Genomic DNA, 20,893 nt, shown 5'->3' with positions numbered 1-20,893 from the left:
TGATTTTAGTGAGTTTATTCTGTCTGATCCTTTTTAGAAGTGTTTATAGTTCTTTGCCCCCACTATAGTTCTACTTAATGTGTTTGAAATCATGAGTTTTATAATATAGATTGCTAGAATTCATTCAAACTATAGGGAAGAATGCAGTAAAAAGACCTTGGTCTGTGGCTGTCGTTCTTATGACTCCTCTTTATGTAATAATTTCTTTCTGAATAGGTGACATCAGCAGAACACAAGATATCTGCCTTGAGCCCTGTTTCTACCTTTTCTTTGAAAACAAGAGATGAAGACTTCATGCTAGAATTCTCTGAGGAGTCCCTGAAAGCAAGAACTTTACCTGGTGATCTTCACTTTCTCAGCTTAGAGGATAGTTGTTACCATATTGCTCTAATAGTTGTAAAATTAAAATGAAAATTTTTATTTAAGAGATTATTATTGAACTAAAAATATATTGGAACCAGATTCAATGTCATACCCTCTGAAGCCTTCCCAAACATTCTTCCTTTTGACTTTTTCTATTATAAATAGCTATTATTTCCTTCTTATTGCTCCTCCCAACCTTTCTCATCATAGACCCTCTGAAAATATCTTCCACCATTGTCAATAGTGCTAACTCCAGAGCCTTACTGTTCTATAGCCTCTTTCTCTCCCAGGGGAGTGTCTCATTGTGAATGTCTCATCAACACCACTGGTTGATTTTAGCATAACCTCTTAGATTCCTCTTTTTTGCTTAAGGATCCTGGCAGTATCAGGAAACTCCTAAACTCTCAGGCCCTCTGTGTTTTCATGTGTTTTGATGCTTCCCTATGAGTCTTTTTCTGTTTCTTGATAAGTATCAACTATTCTGTAGCATCCCTTCCACTATGTTTTCTTTTCCTCTGTCTTTTCTTGTAATCTCATAAATGTCTCTTCCCTGATTCTGAATTTATGTTGGGTGAGGAGTGAAGTTTTAGGTAATATTTTTGGTCATGGGTGGGTATATAAAAATGAAAAACTGACATGTGAATGGGTAGTGGGGTTGGAGAAGGTTTAGTGGGTTTGGTTAGCAGAAGGCAACAAGGTAGGGAAGGAAGAAATGGGAGAGGCAGTATGGGAGCAGCGGGTATTCTAAAACAAGTGAAGTGACAATGGAATGCTTATACCATGAATCTTTTACTTCTTCATTGGTGTTTTAACTTTTCTGTCAGTATTGCTTGATTGACTTGTTAGAATTACAGAATAACTTTACACTTTATAAAAGAATATTGATTGGCTCACCTATTGCTCTACTACTTCCCAAAGGATCTCTAGAGTTTATTTGCAACAAAATAGAAACTCAGTCAGGTAGGTGGTATATTATTGTAAAACAGGAAATCATAGCATTGTCAGATAAAAACTTTAAATTTGACTGGTGTCTTCACTAGTTCACATGAAGTATTATTCATTTGTTTATTTATTCAACAAGTATTTGTTGCTGTCTCCTATACAATGTAATAGGTACTGGATATACAGCAGTGAACCAAAAAATACAAAAAACTCTGCTCTCAGGGAGCTTATAAGCTAATAGGGGAGACAAGCAGTAAACAGATAAAACACATATGTCAGATATTGGTAAGTGCTATGAGGAAGAATAAAGCAGAAAAAGGGGAAAGAGAATTACAGGATGGAAGGAGTTGCTGTGTTATATGAGGTGGTCAGGGTAGTTCTCTCTGATAAGATGACATTTGAACAAAGACCTAGAGGAAGTAAAAGAGGAAACTGCAGAAATCTGGGGAAGAATGATCAAATAGATGGAACATGAGGTACAGCTGAGTTGGAAGTATGCTTGACATGTTCAGAGAACAGCTGGAGGAGAGTGAGTGAGAGAGTGATAGAAAATGAAGTTAGAAAGGGAGTGGTGAAGTTCAAATCATATATATGTTGTAAGCATTTTGGTGCTTACTCTGAGTGAAATAGAAAACTAGTGGGGAATTTTGAGCAGTGAAGTGATATGATTGGGCTTACAATTTAGAAGGATCAGTTTGGCTGCCCTTTTGAGGATAGATTAAAAGGAGTCTATTGAAATGGTTTAAGTAGGAAGTGACTGTAATTTGGACCAGGGTGGGAACAGTGGGATGATGAGAAGTGATCAGATTCTAGATATATTTTGAGGATAGAGTGGAGGGAATTTGCTGATGGATTGAAAGTGGGACATGAGGAGAAAAAAAAAAAAAAGAGTTGAAACCATATCTTAAGTTTTTGGCCTGCGGATCTGGTAGAATAAAGCTAGGGAAGAGGAATGTTTGTGGGGGAATATCAAGGGTCCATCTTTGGACATTTGAGATAACCATATGTTATAATAAAGTCATCTGAAAATTAAGTATTACACATTTTGCCATTTTATAGTTTTGGATATCTCGGAGAACAAAGGCAGTAAGATGGTGATAATCAAATTCATTACAACTATAGCAGTTACTTCTTGTTTCAGACAGTGGCTGCCTTATATTTGTACAGAATTTTTCATTGTGAAAAGTGCTTTTCATGTCGATTGTCTCATTCATCCTTACATAACTCTGTGTATGGAGGTCAGTTTTATTAATCCCACTTTACAGATGAGAAGGCAAATCTAGAAAAGCCATCTGACTTGCCCAAATTTATGTAGGAAATTAAGGGAAGAGCGTGATGAAAAAAAAACATTTGTTTTCCAACAGACAAGTTTCCTCACTTTCTTACAGAGACTATAGTAATGGAACTCTGTTACTTTTAAATGTGAAGTTTTTTACGTTTTCAAGGGTATATCTATTACTTAAGATGCTGACAGATAGATAGAAGGAATTATAAAACTCTTTCAACCAAAATCTACCATAACATTAACTTGCCAGAATTGAGCCCTCATCACATACCAGTATATCAAAATAAAACTAAAATTTTGTTTGCCCTTGATGTCAACATATTAATTTATAAGTGTATTCAATATATAAAGGAAGTTACAAACATGTGGTCATATAAATGAACCATGAACTTCAGTTTCTGGAGGAGTATAGAGAACAAAAAACTAGTTCTGAGCCCTCGTTCTGACTGATGGTTTTTGGTCATGTGATGTCTAGGCCTCAGTACTTAGCAGTCTCATCTGTAAAATGAGAATGATTAATTGGCTTTAAAGTGCTTTGAAAACTTAAGTGTTAAAAATGTTAGTGTAGTAGTTACAGGAAAAATCCTTACCTAAGATAGAAAAGAAAAATAGAAGGTTTCCAAGTTCATCAACCTTAAAAAAAAAAGTTTGAGTCTATGACTTAAACTATGAAATCTTTGCCTTTTGAGATTAAAACCATTAATTTTTTTTTCTTTTTAAAAAAAGAAATAAAATTGTGCGTGGTTTTGTTTTTTTGCAGGGCAAGTAAATTCTTTTCCTTTTAAACAGATACCCACTGTTTTCTAGAGCCTGGGTGTAGTATACTTTTTTTAAAGCAATATTCTCTTTTTATTTCAGGAATGAAGAAATCCAGTCCCCTGAAGAATAAGAATCTTCAGAGACTTTCATTAGTAAGTAGAACCCGAGTTCCGCTTATTACTTTGCCACCTGCTGATGGCCTACCTGACTTAGATTCTTGTTCATATCTGATCGACTGTGACATGCAAGAACCTTCTTGTTCCCCCATATTCAACTTGTGTGAAGAGTCGGCGGTTCTTTCTTTTAGCTTTCGGCCTGAGGACCAAAGTGAAACTTCTTTCTCTGAAGAATGTACGGAAAGGACCCCAGGGGGTCTTTTATTTCTTGATGATATATCTAGCCAAAGTAAATGGCTGAAATATAAGAACACACCCCAGGGCAACTTGACTACTCCAAACAGAGATGACAAGAAAATAACAGATGCCTTCTTTGCTGAGATGCATTTTAGTAACACAGGTGAAAGACAAAATGATGCTATGAATAAAAGCTCTTTAGACCCTGTGCATTTGCAAATGATAAAAGGCATGCTTTATCAACAGCAGCAGAATTTTAGCAGTCAAGACTTGGTTTCTGGAAAGAAAGAACTTTCTCTGATTTTAAAGCAGACTTCCAATACTAAGGAAGTTCAAAATATGGTAGGAGAGACTGCTTGCTGCAACTACAGTATAACAGGAGATTTACAGGTGAGGAAATGTACCAATGTCTCTTGGTATATTGTTTTCAGTAGTTATTATCTAAATTTCAACAAAAGAATCACCAAAATAGTATAGGAGCCATCATTTCACAGCTGGAGAAGATGCCCCCTTTTTTGACCAAGAACTCTAGCTACAATCACATCATCTCCTTTGACTTAAATCTTTCCCAGTTGTGTGAACATTATGTGCAGTGTCTGGCACATAATAGGAATACTTAATAATTTATAGCTCCTACTCCTGTTTCCACCACTACTTCCACTGCTATTATCACTATAATCTTTTTCGTTTTTCACTATCAGCTCAGTTTGGCTATAAGAATTGGTTGAGAGCAATTCTTATACAGTCACAACCAGAAATAGAGCTACATAATGATCCATTCACATCAGTTAAGTTTTTCCTAGCAAAATGTATTCAAAAACTTTGTAAAGGGGAAAAACCAGAAAAGTTAGTCTTATTTAGGTTTAGAAGTGCTATGTATAGCCAATCTTTTTATACTTGGTTTCTCATTTGAAATTTCAATATTTTTAAGAATTCTAAGAATCAAAAGAAAATTTATTGTATTTTATTAAACATGTCTATAGAAAATAACTCACTCATTATTAAACAGTACTTTTCTAGAGTGTTGTAATGACTTGAATTATTCCTTTTCAGAAGATAAATACCTTAGAGCTATCCTTCCCAAGTGGGCAAGAAACAAAATCTGCTTATCTTCCCCAAAGGCAAATTCGCATACCAGCTGTTTTTCGGTCTACTGCTCATTATAAGCAGATTTTTACTGCTTGTCTCATAGGTATGATTATTATATTTTAGTCTTATTATGATTTCTGCTTAATGTTAGTCGTATAGCTATGAAAAAGTAATATATTGTCAATTTTTGTATTAAATCTTCCAGTTGAGATTTATTTTCCATGTTTAGTCTGATTTTTCATATTAACATCTACTCTAATTTCAGATTATAAATGAGTTTTAAAAGTGAGAAATGACATGAGACTATATAACTCAGTAAACATGGGAGTGTATAACATGGGACTGTATATCTTCTGGATGATGACTGTGATTAACAGTACAAAAAATAAAAAAATTTCCTCCATGTACTAGAACAAATACATGAAATTATTACAAGGATTAATAATAGAGTGGTATATGGGGAAAACGCACCTATTGCAAACTGAGGACTATAGGTAACAGTAATAACTTAATATTCTTTGGTTAACAGTAACATATGTACCACACCAACACTAGAATCAATGATAGAGGGGATAAGGGGTATGGATGTTTTGGATTTTCTTTTTTTTTTTTTCTTTCTGGAGTAATGAAAATGTTCTAAAATTGATTGTGGTGATGAATGCACAACTATGTAATGATACTGTGAGCCATTGTACACTTTGGATGGATTATATGTTGTGTGACTATATCTCAATAAAGTTGCAAATAAAAAAGTGGGAAATAACTATTTTCTTTTTAAAATTATAGTTATTTCATTATTTTTTAAAACTGAAAGTGTTACAAATGACTTTAAATTAAGGGGAACATTTTAAATATGCATAGTTTTGATTGTTTTATTGTACAAGGGCAAAACTCGCTTTTTAAAAAATGAATATTAGTTTAATATTATAGTTGACTCTTAAAAGGCTGTTTTCAAATTTAGCTTGACAAACAGCACATATATGATACAAATATGAAATAATTTTGTATTTAATTTTTATCTGTATTTTTTTTGTAGAACATCTAAATATATTGCTGTTTGGATTGTCACAAAGGTTGCAGAAAGCACTTTCAAAAGTTGACATATCATTTTACACATCATCGAAAGGAGAGAAACTAAAAAATGTAGAAAATAATGTGCCATCCTGCCATCATCATCAGCCTGCAAAACTTGTTATGGTTAAAAAAGAAGGTCCAAATAAGGTATTGTTCCCTTCCCCCTTCCTACCACCCCACCAAATACTTGTCTTACAAAAAGTTTAAGTACCTATTGCTTTATGACAAGCTTAGTTAAAGAGTAAATCTTGACTAGGACCCTTCTATTTGAGACATTAGTACCTTATGTATAGTAAACTCTAAATAGATTTTTATTCAAAGAATAAAGGATCTGTGTTCTAGCATACCAAAATATGAGCAAAGGTCAGATTTCAAGTTGATTAGGAACTTACTGCATAGTAGAAAATGGAGACAGATTCCTCAAAGAAAACTTTATATAAATTAACTATATATATATATACACATACATGTATATGTAAAATTACTGGTAACATTATTGTGTAGAATTCACAACATTAGTAAAATGTTTGTATGTTTGTATGTTGATTAATGGTTTGTACTCATTTGTAAGACTGTTCCTTCCCGCATAATAATACAGTTTTCCTCCACTGTTTGCATATCCTACCTCTTTATATATGAATCATCATTTGTTGAGTGTGAAAATTTGGATGTAAATTAATTGTCAAAAGCAAAAATTCGAAAATTAAAGTATAACCATAAAATAACTGCTAAAAGTTTTGTTTTTTGTTTTTTTAAAGTTTATTAGAAGACATGGTTGCATGTTCACAATATGTTGTTGGGTACAAGGGTTAGGTTACAGAGTAGAAAATGTATCATTATCTGAGTTTTGTTTAAAAAAAAAAAATACGTAGGTCTGTATTTTCATTTCTGTGTGTGTGTGTTTGTATGTGTGTGTACTTCGGTAAGTGACTAAAAAGACCAAAAACAAATGCATAAGATGTTGATTATACTTGTTTTGGGGTAGCTTTCAGATTATTCATTGTGAAGGTTGTGTCTTTTTTAATTATTTTATTGAGATATAGTCACATACCATGCAGTCATACAAAACAAAGCGTACATTCAGTTGTTCACAGTACCACCACATAGTTGTGTGTTCACATTGTGAAGATTTTTAATTAGAAAAACAATAAATATTTTTCAAATAAGCTTATATTATCTTGGAGTAATGTAAACTTTTGACAAAGAAAATAAATGGAAAAGTAAGGATTTTTAAAATTTAATTTATTTTATAAATTAATAATAAATTCATATGGAGACTAAATTACTAAATTAATGCCAAGCTGTCTTCATAAAAGTCTTGACAGACATAATACAAAAGAGTAGAAAAATGAAAACTTTTTTTTTTCACTAAATGTTAATATCTTTTTATTTTCCTTTAGGGTCGTCTCTTTTATACATGTGATGGAACCAAAGCTGATCAATGTAAGTTTTTCAAGTGGCTTGAAGAGGTGACTCCAGGATGTTTAACACAGGAAGAATCTCATCCCAGCATGGTTTTAAGTGATATTAAGAGTATTGGCTTGTACTTAAGAAGTCAAAAGATACCACTCTATGAAGAATGCCAGCTTTTGGTAAGGTAAGTTTTATGGTACCAAATAAGTACCTGTAATTATATCAAATCAGGTTAGGCCAAATCTCAGTGCAGTTCTTCAAGACTCTGCTGTGGTCTTTAATGCTATTTTTGGCCTCCTCTAAACATCAAGCAATGATGTCAATGCTATTTTCCTAATCATTTTTATGTTCAGTATGGGCTACTCTTCACAATCCACAGTTTAGCAGTGCAGAATAATAGGGTACACAATCACTACAATGCTTATTGGATAATAGAGTGCTACTTTTTATAAACATGTCTGTTATAAAAGTGGAATTATCCAAAGAGAAAATATGATGACTGTTTTCATGGTGATTTAATAATAATATTTATTTAAAGCTTATATATGCCAGGTACTCTTCTGAGCACTTTACTTGTATTATTTAATCATCACAATAAACCTATAAGGTATGAAGATGATGGCAGTAAGTTATCCCCATTTTCTACTTGTAGAAACTGAGGTACTCTGTCTTTTAGATACTTTTCCTACTTCAATCTCTTTTAAAACTGATAACTCTGTGAGGATTGCTATTATTTTCTTCCTTAGATGGAGTGTGTGTGTATATATGTATAGTTTTACATGAAAGGTCATGTTTTATTTAATTAAATAGTTTTAATTAATTAGCTAGTTTTATTTAATTAAATGGATGTTGTTAATTAACTTTTAAAAATATTTTTGTTATAGAAGTTGTGGGTTTACAGAACAATCATGCATAAAATACAGGATTTCCATATACCATCTTACTACCAACACCTTGCATTGTATGGAACATTTATTACAATTGCTGATGGCACTTTTTTATAAGTGAACTTTTTTTTTAAACAGGAGTAGCCAGCATTTATTAAGAGATTCTATGTTCTAGGCACTGTGTGAAGCAATTTACACAGATTACCTCATTTAATAAAACACCCAATGCAGAAGCCTGTGAAATATGTCCTATTATTATTTTTCTAATTAGAGAAGATATATGTTTATAGAAAAATTATGTAATAAATACAGTGTTCCTATGTACCCCCCTGCTGTTGACACTTTGCATTAGTGTGATACCTTTGTTACAATTGATGAAAGAATATTAAAATGGTACTAAATGTCCATAGTTTACATTAGGTATATTTTCCCCCATATACCACCCAATTATTAAACTTTGTGTTAGTGTCATACATCTGCAATAATTCATGAAAGAACGTTCTTAATACTTGTACTATTAACCCCAGTCCGAAGTCCACAACAGGGCTCACCGTGTTATACGGGTCCCATGTTTTATCTTCTAACTTTCACTCTAGTAACATACATGAACCAAAACGCCTCCTTTCAACCTCATTCACATACATATTTCAGCACTGTTAATCACACTCACAATGATGTGCTACTATCACATTCAACCTAAAAAGAAATTCTGCACAAATTAAGTATCAGCTCCCCATTCTCTACCCCCCAATCTATCCCCTGGCAATCTATATTCTAGATTTTAACTCTGTGAGTTTGTTATAATTAGTCCAGATCAGTAAGATCATACAATATTTGTCCTTTTGTATCTGGCTTATTTCACTCAGGGTAATAATCTCAAGGTTCATCCGTGTTGTTGCATGTAACAGGACTAAATTCCTTTTTACAGATGAATATTGTTCCAAAATGTATATACCACATTTTGTTTATACATTCATCAGTTGTTGGGCACCTTGGGTTGCCTCCATCTTTTGGCAATTCTGAATAATGCTACTAAGAACATTACTGTGCAAATGTCTGTTCGAGTCCCTGCTTTCAATTCTTTTGGGTACATATGTAGTAACAGGATTGTTGGGTCATATGGTAATTCTATACCTGACTTTCTGAGAAACTGCCAAACTGTCTCACATAGTTGCTGCACCCTTCTCCATTCCCACCAGCTATTCCCACTCATTTCTGTTTCTCCACATCATCTCCAACACTTGTAGTTTCCTATTTTTTTAATAGTAACCATTCTAGTAGGTATAAAATGAGATCTCATTGTGATTTTGAATTGCATTTCCCCAGTTGCTAGTGATGTAGACACTTTTTCTTGTCCTTTTTAGCCATTGTATTTCCTCTCTGGAGAAATGTCTATTCAAATCTTTCCCATTTTTAAATTTTTTTTGTCTTTTTATTAAGTTATAGGATTTCTTTTTATATTCTAGATATTAAATCCTATGCGATATATGGTTTCCAGATATCTTCTTCCATTGAGTAGGTTGTCTTTTTTTTTTGAGACATGAGCTTTTATTATAGGGCTTACCTAAAGGGTGAGGAAGTTGAGCCACATTGCCCTGAAATCAGGAGCTTCTCTGAATGGATTCAGGAGCTGCTCTGAATGACGGCCAGTTCAGAGCACAGTTCAGAGCACAACATAGAAATAGTCTACCCTTTAGGGGGCTGAATAAGCTGGTTATAAGGGCTTGACATTCCAATGGGTATGAGAGCATAAGGTGGGGAGTGGAGGGTTGTGCAATGTAGGGAGGACTTCATTGTGAGCAGCAGGGAGGAGAGGAGGATTATAGAGATAACAGTATCTCAGGGAGTCTCAGGGAGGAGGTAGTTTCCGGTATAGATTACAGTTAGCATCTGATATTACAAGGAGAATAGGTCAAATCATGATCTGACCTAGGTCACGCAAGCTGCTGTGTGCAATCTTCAAGGCCCTTGGTGAATGCCCTGTGCCGGGGTTCCCACATTCCACCCCCACGCAGCAATTTGCATTGACCATAGGACAGACATTGCGTCCATAATCCACAACAATACAGTGAACAGCAGAGTAAACTAAACCAGTACGTATGAACAGTAACCCTATTAACAAGTGGTACCATGGCCAAGTTAAAGAATTAAACCATTTGGACAAAGGATTATCAGATAAATGTACAATATTTTGTATATGATCTGAGTAGGTTGTCTTTTCACTTTCGGGACAAACTCCTTTGATGTACAAAAGCTTTTAATTTTGAGCAAGTCCCATTTATCTATTTTTTCTTTTGTTGCTTGTGCTTTGGGTATAAAGTCTAAGAAACCATCACCTAACGCAAGATCCTGAAGATGCTTCCCTACATTTTCTTCAAGGAGTTTTATAGTCTTGGCTTTTATATTTAGGTCTTTGATCCATTTTGAGTTGATTTTTGCATAGAGTATGAGATAGGGGTCCTCTTTCATTCTTTTGCATGTGGATGCCTTGTTCTCCCAGCACCAATTTTTTAAGAGACTATTTTTTCCCAGTTGAGTGGACTTGGCAGCCTTGTCAAAAATCAATTGGCCATAGATGTGAAGATGTATTCTGAACTCTGAATTTATTTCCATTGATCTATTTATCTCTCCTTGTGCCAGTACCATGCTGCTTTGACCACTGTGGCTTTATAATGTGCTTTAAATTCAGGAATTGTAAGTCCTCCAACTTCTTTCTTTTTCAAGATGTTTTTGGCTGTTCAGGGCCCCTTACTCTTCCAATAAATTTGATAATAGGTGTTTCCATTTCTGCAAAGTCAGCTGTTGGAATTTTGATTGGGATTGCATTGAATCTGCATATCATTTTAGGTAGAACTGACATCTTAATGATATTTAGTCTTTCACTCCATGAACACAGGATGTCCTTTCATTTATTTAGGTCTTCACTGATTTCTTTTAGCAATGTTTAGTAGTTTTCTGTGTACAAGTCCTTTACATCCTTGGTTACATTTATTCTTAGATATTTAATTCTTTTATTTGTAGATGGAATTTTTTTCTTGGTTTCCTCCTCAGTTGCTCATTAGTAGTGTATAGAAGCACTACTGATTTTTGTGTGATTTTGTACCCTACCACTTTGCTGAATTCTTTATTAGCTCTAGTAGCTTTTTTGTAGATTTTTCAGGACTTTCTATATATAGAATCATGTCATCTGCAAATAGTGCAAGTTTTACTTCTTCCTCTCCAATGTGGATGCCTTTTATTTCTTTTTCTTGCTAACTGCTCTGGCTAGAATAGGACAATGTTGAATAACAGTGGCAACAGTGGGCATTCTTGTGTTTGTTCCCAATCTTAGAGGGAAAGCTTTGTCTTTTCACCATTGAGTATGATAGTAGCTGTGGGTTTTTCTTATATGTCATTTATTATATTGAGGAAGTTTCCTTTTATTTCTATTTTTCCAAGTGTTTTTATCAAGAAAAGATACTGAATTTTGTCAAATATCTTTTCTCCATCAATTGAGATGATTATGTTTCCTTCCATTTGTTTTGTTGATGTGGTATATTATATTAATTTATTTTCTTATGTTGAACTACCCGTGCATATATGGGAAAACCCACTTGGTCATGGTATATAATTCTTTTGCTGTGCTGTTGAATTCTATTGGCAAATATTTTGTTGAAGATTTTGCTCTATATTTGTAAGAGAAATTGGTCTGTAATTTTTTTTCTTGTAGTATCCTTTTGAGGCTTTGGTGTTAAGGTGATGTTGGCCTCAGAATGAGTTAGGTAGTGTTCCCTTCTCTTCAGTTTTTTGGAAGAGTTTGAGCAGGATGGATATTAATTCTGCTTGGAAGATTGGTAGAGTTCATCTGTGAAGCCACCTGTGGGCTTTTCTTGGGAAGTTTTTGATGACTGATTCAATCTCTTTACTTATAATTGGTCTATTGAGTTCTTTTATTTCTTCTCAAGTCAGTGTAGGTTGTTCATGTGTTTCTAGGAATCTGTCCATTTCATCTAGGTTGTCTAATTTGTTGGTATACAGTAGCCTTGATTCTTGAAGACAATTGCATAACTATGTAGCTTACATGGTGTGACTGTGTGATTGTGAAAACCTTGTTGCTCACACTCCCTTGATTCAGTGTATGGACAAATAAGTAGAAAAATGGGGATAAAAAGTAAATGAAAAATAGGATGGATGGGGGGATAGAATGCTTTGGGTGTCTTTTTTACTTTTATTTTTATTCTTATTTTTTTTTATTCTTTTTGGAGTAAGGAAAATGTTCAAAAATTGATTGGGGTGATGAATGCACAACTATATGATGGTACTGTGAACAGTTGATTGTACACCATGGATGATTTTATGGTATGTGAATATAACTCAATAAAACTGAATTTAAAAAATACAGTTGTTCATAGTATCCTCTTATGACCTTTTTTTTTTTTTCCCGGGGGGTCAGTAGTAATGTCCTCCCTCTAATTTTTTTTTTTTTTTAATTTTATTTACTTGCATCTTTTATCTTTTTCTCTTTGTCAGTGTAGGTAAGGGTTTGTCAATTTTATTGATCTTCTAGAAAACCAACTTTTGGTTTTGTTAATTATCCCTGTTGTTTTCTTATTCTCGATTTCATTTATTTCTTTCCTTCTGCTTGCTTTGGGGTTAGTCTGCTCTTCTTTTTCTAATTCCTCCAGTTGTGCAGTTAGGTCACTCTTCTGTTTTAATGTAAGTGTTTTGGGCTGTAAATTTCTCTCTCAGCATCGCCTTTGCTGCATTCCATAAGTTTTGATATGTTTTGTTCTTGTTTTCATTTGTCTCAAGATATTTACTGATTTCCCTTGCAATTTCTTCTTGGACTCACTGATTCTTTTTTTTAAATTCAGTTTTATTGAGTTATATTCATATACCCTATAGTCATCCACAGTGTACAATTAGTTGATCACAGTACCATCATATAGTTGTTTATTCATCACCAAAATCAATTTTTGTACATTTTTGTTACTCCAAAAAAAATAATAATAATAAAATAAAATAAAAGTAAAGTAAAACACCCAAAACATCCCATCACCCCATCACCCCTATTATTCATTTAATTTTTGTTCCCATTTTTCTATCATCTGTCCATATAATGGATAAAGGAAGTGTGAACCACAAGGTTTTACAATTGCATAGTCATGCTGTATAAGCTACATAGTTATACAATCATCTTCAAAAATCAAGGCTACTGTGTTGCAGTTTGAAGTTTCTGGTATCTCCTTCTAGCTATTCCAATATACTGAAAACTACAAAGGGATTTAACACATAAGAACAACCTCCAGGATGACCTCTCGACTCTGTTTGAAATCTCTCAGCCACTGAGACTTTATTTTGTTTCATTTCTCTTCCCTCTTTTGGTCAGCAATACTTTCTCAATCCCATGATGCCAGATCTGGGTTCATCCCTGGGAGTCATGTCCCACGTTGCCAGGGAGATATATACCCCTGGAAGTCATGTCCCACCTAGAGGGGAGGGCAGTGAGTTTACCTGTGGAGTTGGCTCAGAGAGAGAGGCCACATCTGTGACTCACTGATTCTTTATATGAGTGTTATTTAACTTCCATGTATTTCAAGTTCTCCGTCTGTTATTGACCTCTAGTTTCATTCTATTATGACAGAGAAGATACTTTGTATGATTTTAATCTTTCTAAATGTATTTAAATTTGTATTGAGACTGTTACAACATGTGGTCTGTGCTGGAGAATGTTCCATGTGCACTTGAGAAGAATATATATCCTTCTGTTTGGGGATGTAATGTTCTGTATATGTCTGTTAAATCTAGTTCATTTATCATATTATTCAAGTTCTCTGTTTCATTATTGATCTTTCATCTAGATAGTCTATCTATTGATGAGAGCAGTGTATTGAAGTTTCCAAATATTATTGTAGAGGTATCTATTTCTACCTTCATTTTGCCAGTGTTGGCTTCATATGTTTTGGGGCACTGTGGTTAGATGCATAAATATTTATAATTGTTATTTCTTCTTGGTGGGTTGCCCCTTTTATTAATATATAGTATCCTTCTTTGTCTCTTATAGCAGCTTTTGACTTAAAGTCTATTTTCTCTGATACTATTATAGCTACTCCAGCTCTTTCTTGCTTACTATTTGCATGGAATATGTTTTTCCATCCTTTCACTTTCACCCTATTTATGTCTTGGGTCTATGATGCGTCTCTAGTAAACAACGTATAGATGAACCATGCTTTTTTATCCATTCTGCTAATCTGTTTCTTTTATTGGAGAGTTTATTCCATTAACATTCAGTGTTATAACTGTAAAGGCAGTACTTATTTCCCCCATTTTGTCCTTTGGTTTTTATGTCATATCTTTTTTTTGTCACTTTGCCTTTATTGCAACCTCCTTTTCTGTGCAGTTCATCTTTTGTGATGTATCTTACTAATACTTTTCTCATTTTTGTTTCTGTATATTTTTAAAATACTTTCTTAGTGGTTACTCTGGAGTTTGTATTACACAACCTATATCTATAACAGACTAATATGAAAAGATACCAACTTAGCTTCAGTAACAAACACGTTCTCTGCTACCATATCCCTCTGTTCCCCCTCTTTATGTTGTTTATGTCTCACTTTACCGCTTTATATTTTGCTTATGCATCATCAGGAAATATGCCTTTTTCTTGTTCAATTATATTCTGATTCTTGTAGGGATTAAAAAAGAGATATATATTGAAGATACAGTACTGTTGGATTTTTGCATTTACTGATGATCTTCATTTCTTCACACTACTCTAAGCCACTCTCTTCTATCTTTTCCTTTCAACCTGCAGCACTTCTTTTAGTAATTCTTGTAAGGCAGGTCTTTTGTTGATGAACTCACTCAGTTTCTGTTTATCTGTGAATATTTAAAATTCTTCCTCAGTTTTGAAGGACGGTTTTCCCAGATAAGGAATTTTTGGCTGGCAGTTTTTCTCTTTCAGTGCCTTAAATGTATCAGACCATTGCCTTCTTGCCTCCATGGTTTCTGATGAGAAATCGGCACTTAGCTTTATTGTGTTTCCCTTGTATGTGACAAATCACTCTTCCCTTGCTGCTTTCAGAATTCTCTCTTTATCTTTGGCATTTGACTTTCTGATTACTATGTGTCTCAGAGTATGTCTGTTAGGCTTTATTCTATTTGAAGTATGTTGAGCTTCTTGGACATATTTATATCTTTCCTAAGAGTTGGGAAGTTTTCAAATATTCTTTCTGCTGCTTTTCCCTTCTCTTCTACTTCTGGGAAACCCATGACACATTTGTTTGTATGTTCTGTGCTGCCACTCAAATCCCTGAGACATTGCTCAATTTTTCCTATTCTTTTCACTATCTGTTTTTCTTACTAGATAACTTCGATTGTCCTGTCTTCTAGTTAATGGATTCTTCCTTCTGCATGTTCAAATCTCTTCTTGTATGCCTCTAGTGTATTTTTAATCTCTGCTATTGTTCCTTTCATCCCCATAATTTCTCTTATGTCTCTTTTTGTACTTTCACATTCTTCTTTATGCTCACACATTGTCTTAATATCCTTTCTCTCTTCATCCATATTTTCTGTCATCTTCTTGAATTGATTTAGGAAACTTGTTTCAACATCTTTGATTAGTTATTCTAATTTCTGAGTCTCCTCTGAAGTTTTAACGTGTCCCCTTGATTGATTAGTTTTCTTTTTTTTTTTTTTAAGGTTTAAAATGTGTTTTATTTCATTATTATTCAAGTACCTTTGAAAAGATCATTGTACAAGTCAGTGCATGAAAAATGGGCCCAGGCAGCCACCCACTGGCTTGGCCCAAGAATGTACATATTTACAAGGGGCCCTCTGGAAATGGGCAATGCCCGTGGGGTTGGGCACAGTGGAGGCACCTGCTGCTGCCCTGGTGGGCACAGGTCTGTCACTGGCATCACACCATGGCAGGTGAGAGACAAGCTGGCTGAAGGCACTCAGTGGCATGTACAATTTACAGAGGCCCCTGCAGGGCCCCTGAACCCGTGGGCCAGCACACAGAAGGGGCAGGGCAGTGGCTGTGGATGCAGGCAGCTCACCTGGCTAACTGCAGTACCTAGGTCTCTGCTGCACAGGTGGGAGCAGGGTGGGGTAGAGGCCTGGCCAGGGCGCCCTCGAGTGGAGGCTACCCACATGCTGGCCACCATCAGTCCACCTTCTCCACCTTCTCTATGATCTTTTCTTGATTCCTGCTTGTAGTTTTTTGCTGATATCTAAGCATCTGATTATCTTGATGAGTTAATGCTGAAGCTCTGTTTCTCCCCCATGGGGTTTTATTGTTGATTGGTTTTATGTTAAAGCTATCCTTTATTTATTTATTTTTTTTTTTTTTAAATCATCATTTTATTGAGATATATTCACATACCACGCAGTCATACAAAACAAATTGTACTTTCAATTGTTTACAGTACCATTACATAGTTGTACATTCATCACCTAAATCAATCCCTGACACCTTCATTAGCACACACACAAAAATAACAAGAATAATAATTAGAGTGAAAAAGAGCAATTGAAGTAAAAAAGAACACTGGGTACCTTTGTCTGTCTGTTTCCCTCCCCTACTTTTCTACACATCCATCCATAAACTAGACAAAGTGGTGTTTGGTCCTTATGGCTTTCCCAATCCCATTGTCACCCCTCATAAGCTACATTTTTATACAACTGTCTTCGAGATTCATGGGTTCTGGGTTGTAGTTTGATAGTTTCAGGTATCCACCACCAGCTACCCCAATTCTTTAGAACCTAAAAAGGGTTGTCTAAAGTGTGCATAAGAGTGCCCACCAGAGTGACCTCTCGGCTCCTTTTGGAATCTCTCTGCCACTGAAGCTTATTTCATTTCCTTTCACATCCCCCTTTTGGTCAAGAAGATGTTCTCCGTCCCACGGTGCCAGGTCTACATTCCTCAGAGTTCTAAGCAAGTGGGATTTGTCATTTTATTTGCTAAATCTATGGGGAGGATTTTTCAGAGGATGTCTTACATTGCCATGTTAATGACATCACTTCGAGTATATTTATATTTGTGTACACGCCTGAAAAGTATATACACATACATGCACCCTGGTTCTTTTTCAAACTGTATTTTAAAGATTTAAAACAATTGATAACTTTAATACTCAAATTCGTTTTTGTTTTTTACTTCATTTTGCAGAAAAGGATTTGATTTTCAGCGAAAACAGTTTGGGAAACTAAAGAAGTTCACTACTGTAAATCCTGAGTTTTATAATGAACCTAAAAGTAAACTTTATCTTAAGCTAAGTAGAAAGGAAAGTTCTTCGATTTATAGCAAAGGTAAATTCATCTATAATCATGTCAGGGACTGAGTCTAGTCTTGTGTCTCAGTGACATACCGTTCTGTTAATCCTTCATACTGAAGAGATTTTCGTTTATGATACGTAGAGTATCGTTTGATAGTAATAAAATTATAAACTATTGTATAATAAGTTAGACCATTTCTAAAATATTTTTAAATTGTATGCTTTTTAACTTTATTAAAAATGTACCAAAAATGGTTTAATTTTGTTTTTAAAAAGTCACGCTAAGTTCTTGGAATCATATTAGTATATTGATTCAACTGTACTTTGACATAATACAAAAATAAACTGAAAAATCTAATGAGGTTTATCGATACTTCTTTCATTACCTGTACGATTTGACAGCACTGAACCCTAAATTTTGCATATTTGGAAATAAAATCCTTTAAGATGAAGATTTTTCTTAAAAGGACCTTAGGTACACAAAATTGGATTAATCACAATCTTTGGTTTCATGACCTACTCTTGTCATTGGTCCTTACGTGGGGTACTTTTATTTAAAATATTTAGCTATTTTAAATAATGTAATAAGTAGCTGTGAACCCAAAAATCAAAACAAAATCTAGTACCTTTATAGCAACCTACATTTAAAAATAACTCTACTAACTCATTTTCTTGTCTCCTCCAACCCAAGGATCTGATCCCTTTTTAAAAATTGTCTTTTCAGATGATCTTTGGGTTATTTCAAAAACCCTAGACTTTGAACTGGATACCTTTATTGCATGTAGTACTTTCTATGGACCATCATCTTTCAATGAAGTGGAGCTACTGCCTTTAAAAGGCTATTTCCCTTCCAATTGGCCTAGTAACAGTAAGTATTACCATGCCCATCTAAATTTATTTAAGAGAGAATGACAGACATAGAATGCACTGTGGCCAAAGATGCTAACTAAATGTGGGATTGTTTAATGAAAGGCAAAAAAACAAAACCCACATATGTCCATTCCTACTATTGTATACAATGGGTTCCTGAAAATGTTTATGAAAATTGAATATATAAATACCTCTGCAGTTCAAGTTCCAGAGGGTTAACAATATAAAAAAATCTTTAAAACTCTAGCTCAAATATTTCATTAACATTGAATTTTATACAGTATATACCTGATTTCTAAAAATGTAAATAGTAAACATATAAATAAGAATTTTCTCAAATAATTTCTTCAAGTTCTAATTCTCTTGGTTTATTTGAAGGTACATTTGGTGAACAGATTATTTTCACATTCAAATGGTCTTGTACTTTTATTTTATTTTATTTTAGTTTTTAGGTAATAAAGATCTACCCTAAAATTTTCTATTCTATAAAATTTAATCATTAATTTTTAACTGGGTGTAAATTACCTTGGTAGAGATATTGTATAGTATTTTAAAATTTAACATTTTTCAAAGTTTATTCCAAGCTTCTCAGACTTTAATAGGCTGATATGCAAAGCCCAAGAAGCAATATAGTTCACTGGGTTCCCAAAAATATTTCATCCCAGAAGCTCTTTTTTCGTTGAACATTCTTTACATTTCAGATTAGTAAATTTATTCTTTGCTGATATATTGACTAAATTGTTAATAAGGAAATTTTTGTATAATATTTCATATAACTTCTCTAAGGTCTCATTGAATTTATGCTTTAGGTTACATTTATCTCAGAAAATGCAGAAATACTGTATTATTTGTGCTGTGATACGATGTTTTTTCACGTCAAGTATAGGACTCTCTAATGTGCATAATTATTAGTCAAATGATCCTTCTATCTCAATAATGACTTATATTCTTTTTCTTTCACTATTTTTTTTGGTGTAAGTTTTTTTTTTTAATAACTCAATTTTATTAAGATATATTCACATACCATACAGTCATACAAAGCATACAATCGTTTACAGTACCACCATATAGTTGAAAAACGGTCTTGTACATTTTTTAAGAGATTTTACATGAGATTGAGCAGGAGGATGTGATTTTTACTTATAAGTATACTTTATCATCTATCTTGAGAAATTCTTATTAAGATAATAGCTACCAGCCTTATTTTTCTTTTCTAATAAAGTAAACTTTGGTGAAGCCAAGTACCTATCCTTGCATGTGTAGCCTTCTCAAGGCATTTTGATCTCTAGAACAATTTTTGATGGTTTATCTTGGTCAACACCTTATTAAAGACAGTGCTTAATGCCACATTTCTAATATTTCATATATGTTTTTAACTTTTGAGCTTTCCTTTCATAATTGGCTATACCTAGTCAACAAACTTGAGTTCAATAAGAGCCTAATAAAATGAACATTTTTTACTTTTCTTTTGCATATTTTCATATTTGTCACAAGTGTTTCATCACAGATATCAGCATTCTAATTTTTTGCTTTCCATATGTTTCTATAAAATAATTGAGGTAGAAATGTAAGAGAATGTTCAAAACTTAAAAAAAGTGTAGCCCCAAGGTGGTGCTGATTAAATGAAAGTGTCAGCTGTCACCAATGTGTATAAACCCAAAACAGTTGTTCTTGTTCATTTGTTGATGCATGGAAGTCCAAATTTTATCCAAAATGTATGGGCATCAACATGTAAAATATGAATGAGCAGATAGTAGAGCAGTATAATGGATAAAAGTTTGTGGACCTTTGCATGTAATTAAGGGTTTATTTTATGTCGTTAATTAAATCAATAGTTACATGGACATTTAATAAAGAGTTGTTTTTAATGGTCCATTTTATTTATGTTCAATATTCATTTTCTGCTTCCTCTCTACAGTAGTAGTTCATGCATTATTAGTTTGTAATGCTAGTGCAGAGCTGACCACTTTGAAAAACATTCAGAACTACTTCAATCCAGCTACTCTACCTCTAACACAGCACCTCTTAACAATGTAAGTCATTATTTACTGTTGGATCCTTGGTATTCAAAAATGATGATTAAAAGTGAATATGAAAAAAAGTGAATATGAAAATGCCATCAAATAAAAGCACATTCCATAAATTTTGGCAATAAAATTTTAATCTTCTTTAGGAGCTTTGAGATTACTGTCAGTAGTTCAAAAGAGAAAGGGAGATTTACTATGTATCTCTCTATTTACTTATTTATGATAGTTCCTGTTAATAAATGTTAGTGTAATTTTTTACCCTTTGTGAAGGGGTAATTTCTTAGGATCTTTTAACTGTTGATTTTATTTTGTATGCATCTGTATTTTTATACTGCAGATAGTTAACACTTTAAAGAAGCATTTTTATGGCTTAAATCCCTTTATGTATATCAATATGAAGTTTATTGCTGACATTACCCGTGTCTCATCTTGAACTTCTCAAGCACCATGTCCCTTTTTTTTAAAATTGGAAGTGATATTAGATTAAATGCATTAAAATGATACAAAACATCTATTTCTCTAATATTGAACGTTAATACATATCTGTGGTGTTTTCATTTTTCTCACAAAAAGT

The 20,893-nt window shown here is 33.7% G+C and overlaps 1 protein-coding gene across 1 annotated transcript in view; it reads left to right on the top strand.

Annotated features, from left to right (window-relative positions):
• The window catches only part of ZGRF1 (zinc finger GRF-type containing 1), a 139,689-nt gene that overhangs the window by 85,625 nt on the left and 33,171 nt on the right, over window positions 1-20,893 (top strand). Inside the window, exons 12-19 of the mRNA XM_037830485.1 lie at window positions 217-340; window positions 3,449-4,092; window positions 4,756-4,894; window positions 5,828-6,012; window positions 7,266-7,462; window positions 17,317-17,456; window positions 18,147-18,290; window positions 20,211-20,325. Coding sequence (XP_037686413.1) covers window positions 217-340; window positions 3,449-4,092; window positions 4,756-4,894; window positions 5,828-6,012; window positions 7,266-7,462; window positions 17,317-17,456; window positions 18,147-18,290; window positions 20,211-20,325 — 1,688 coding nt within the window. The remainder of the gene's footprint in view (window positions 1-216; window positions 341-3,448; window positions 4,093-4,755; window positions 4,895-5,827; window positions 6,013-7,265; window positions 7,463-17,316; window positions 17,457-18,146; window positions 18,291-20,210; window positions 20,326-20,893) is intronic.

This window comes from Choloepus didactylus, chromosome 3 (assembly GCF_015220235.1).
Source record: "Choloepus didactylus isolate mChoDid1 chromosome 3, mChoDid1.pri, whole genome shotgun sequence".
In the NCBI taxonomy this organism is placed as follows: Eukaryota; Metazoa; Chordata; class Mammalia; order Pilosa; family Megalonychidae; genus Choloepus; species Choloepus didactylus.
This window is presented reverse-complemented; position numbering and strand designations above follow the sequence as displayed.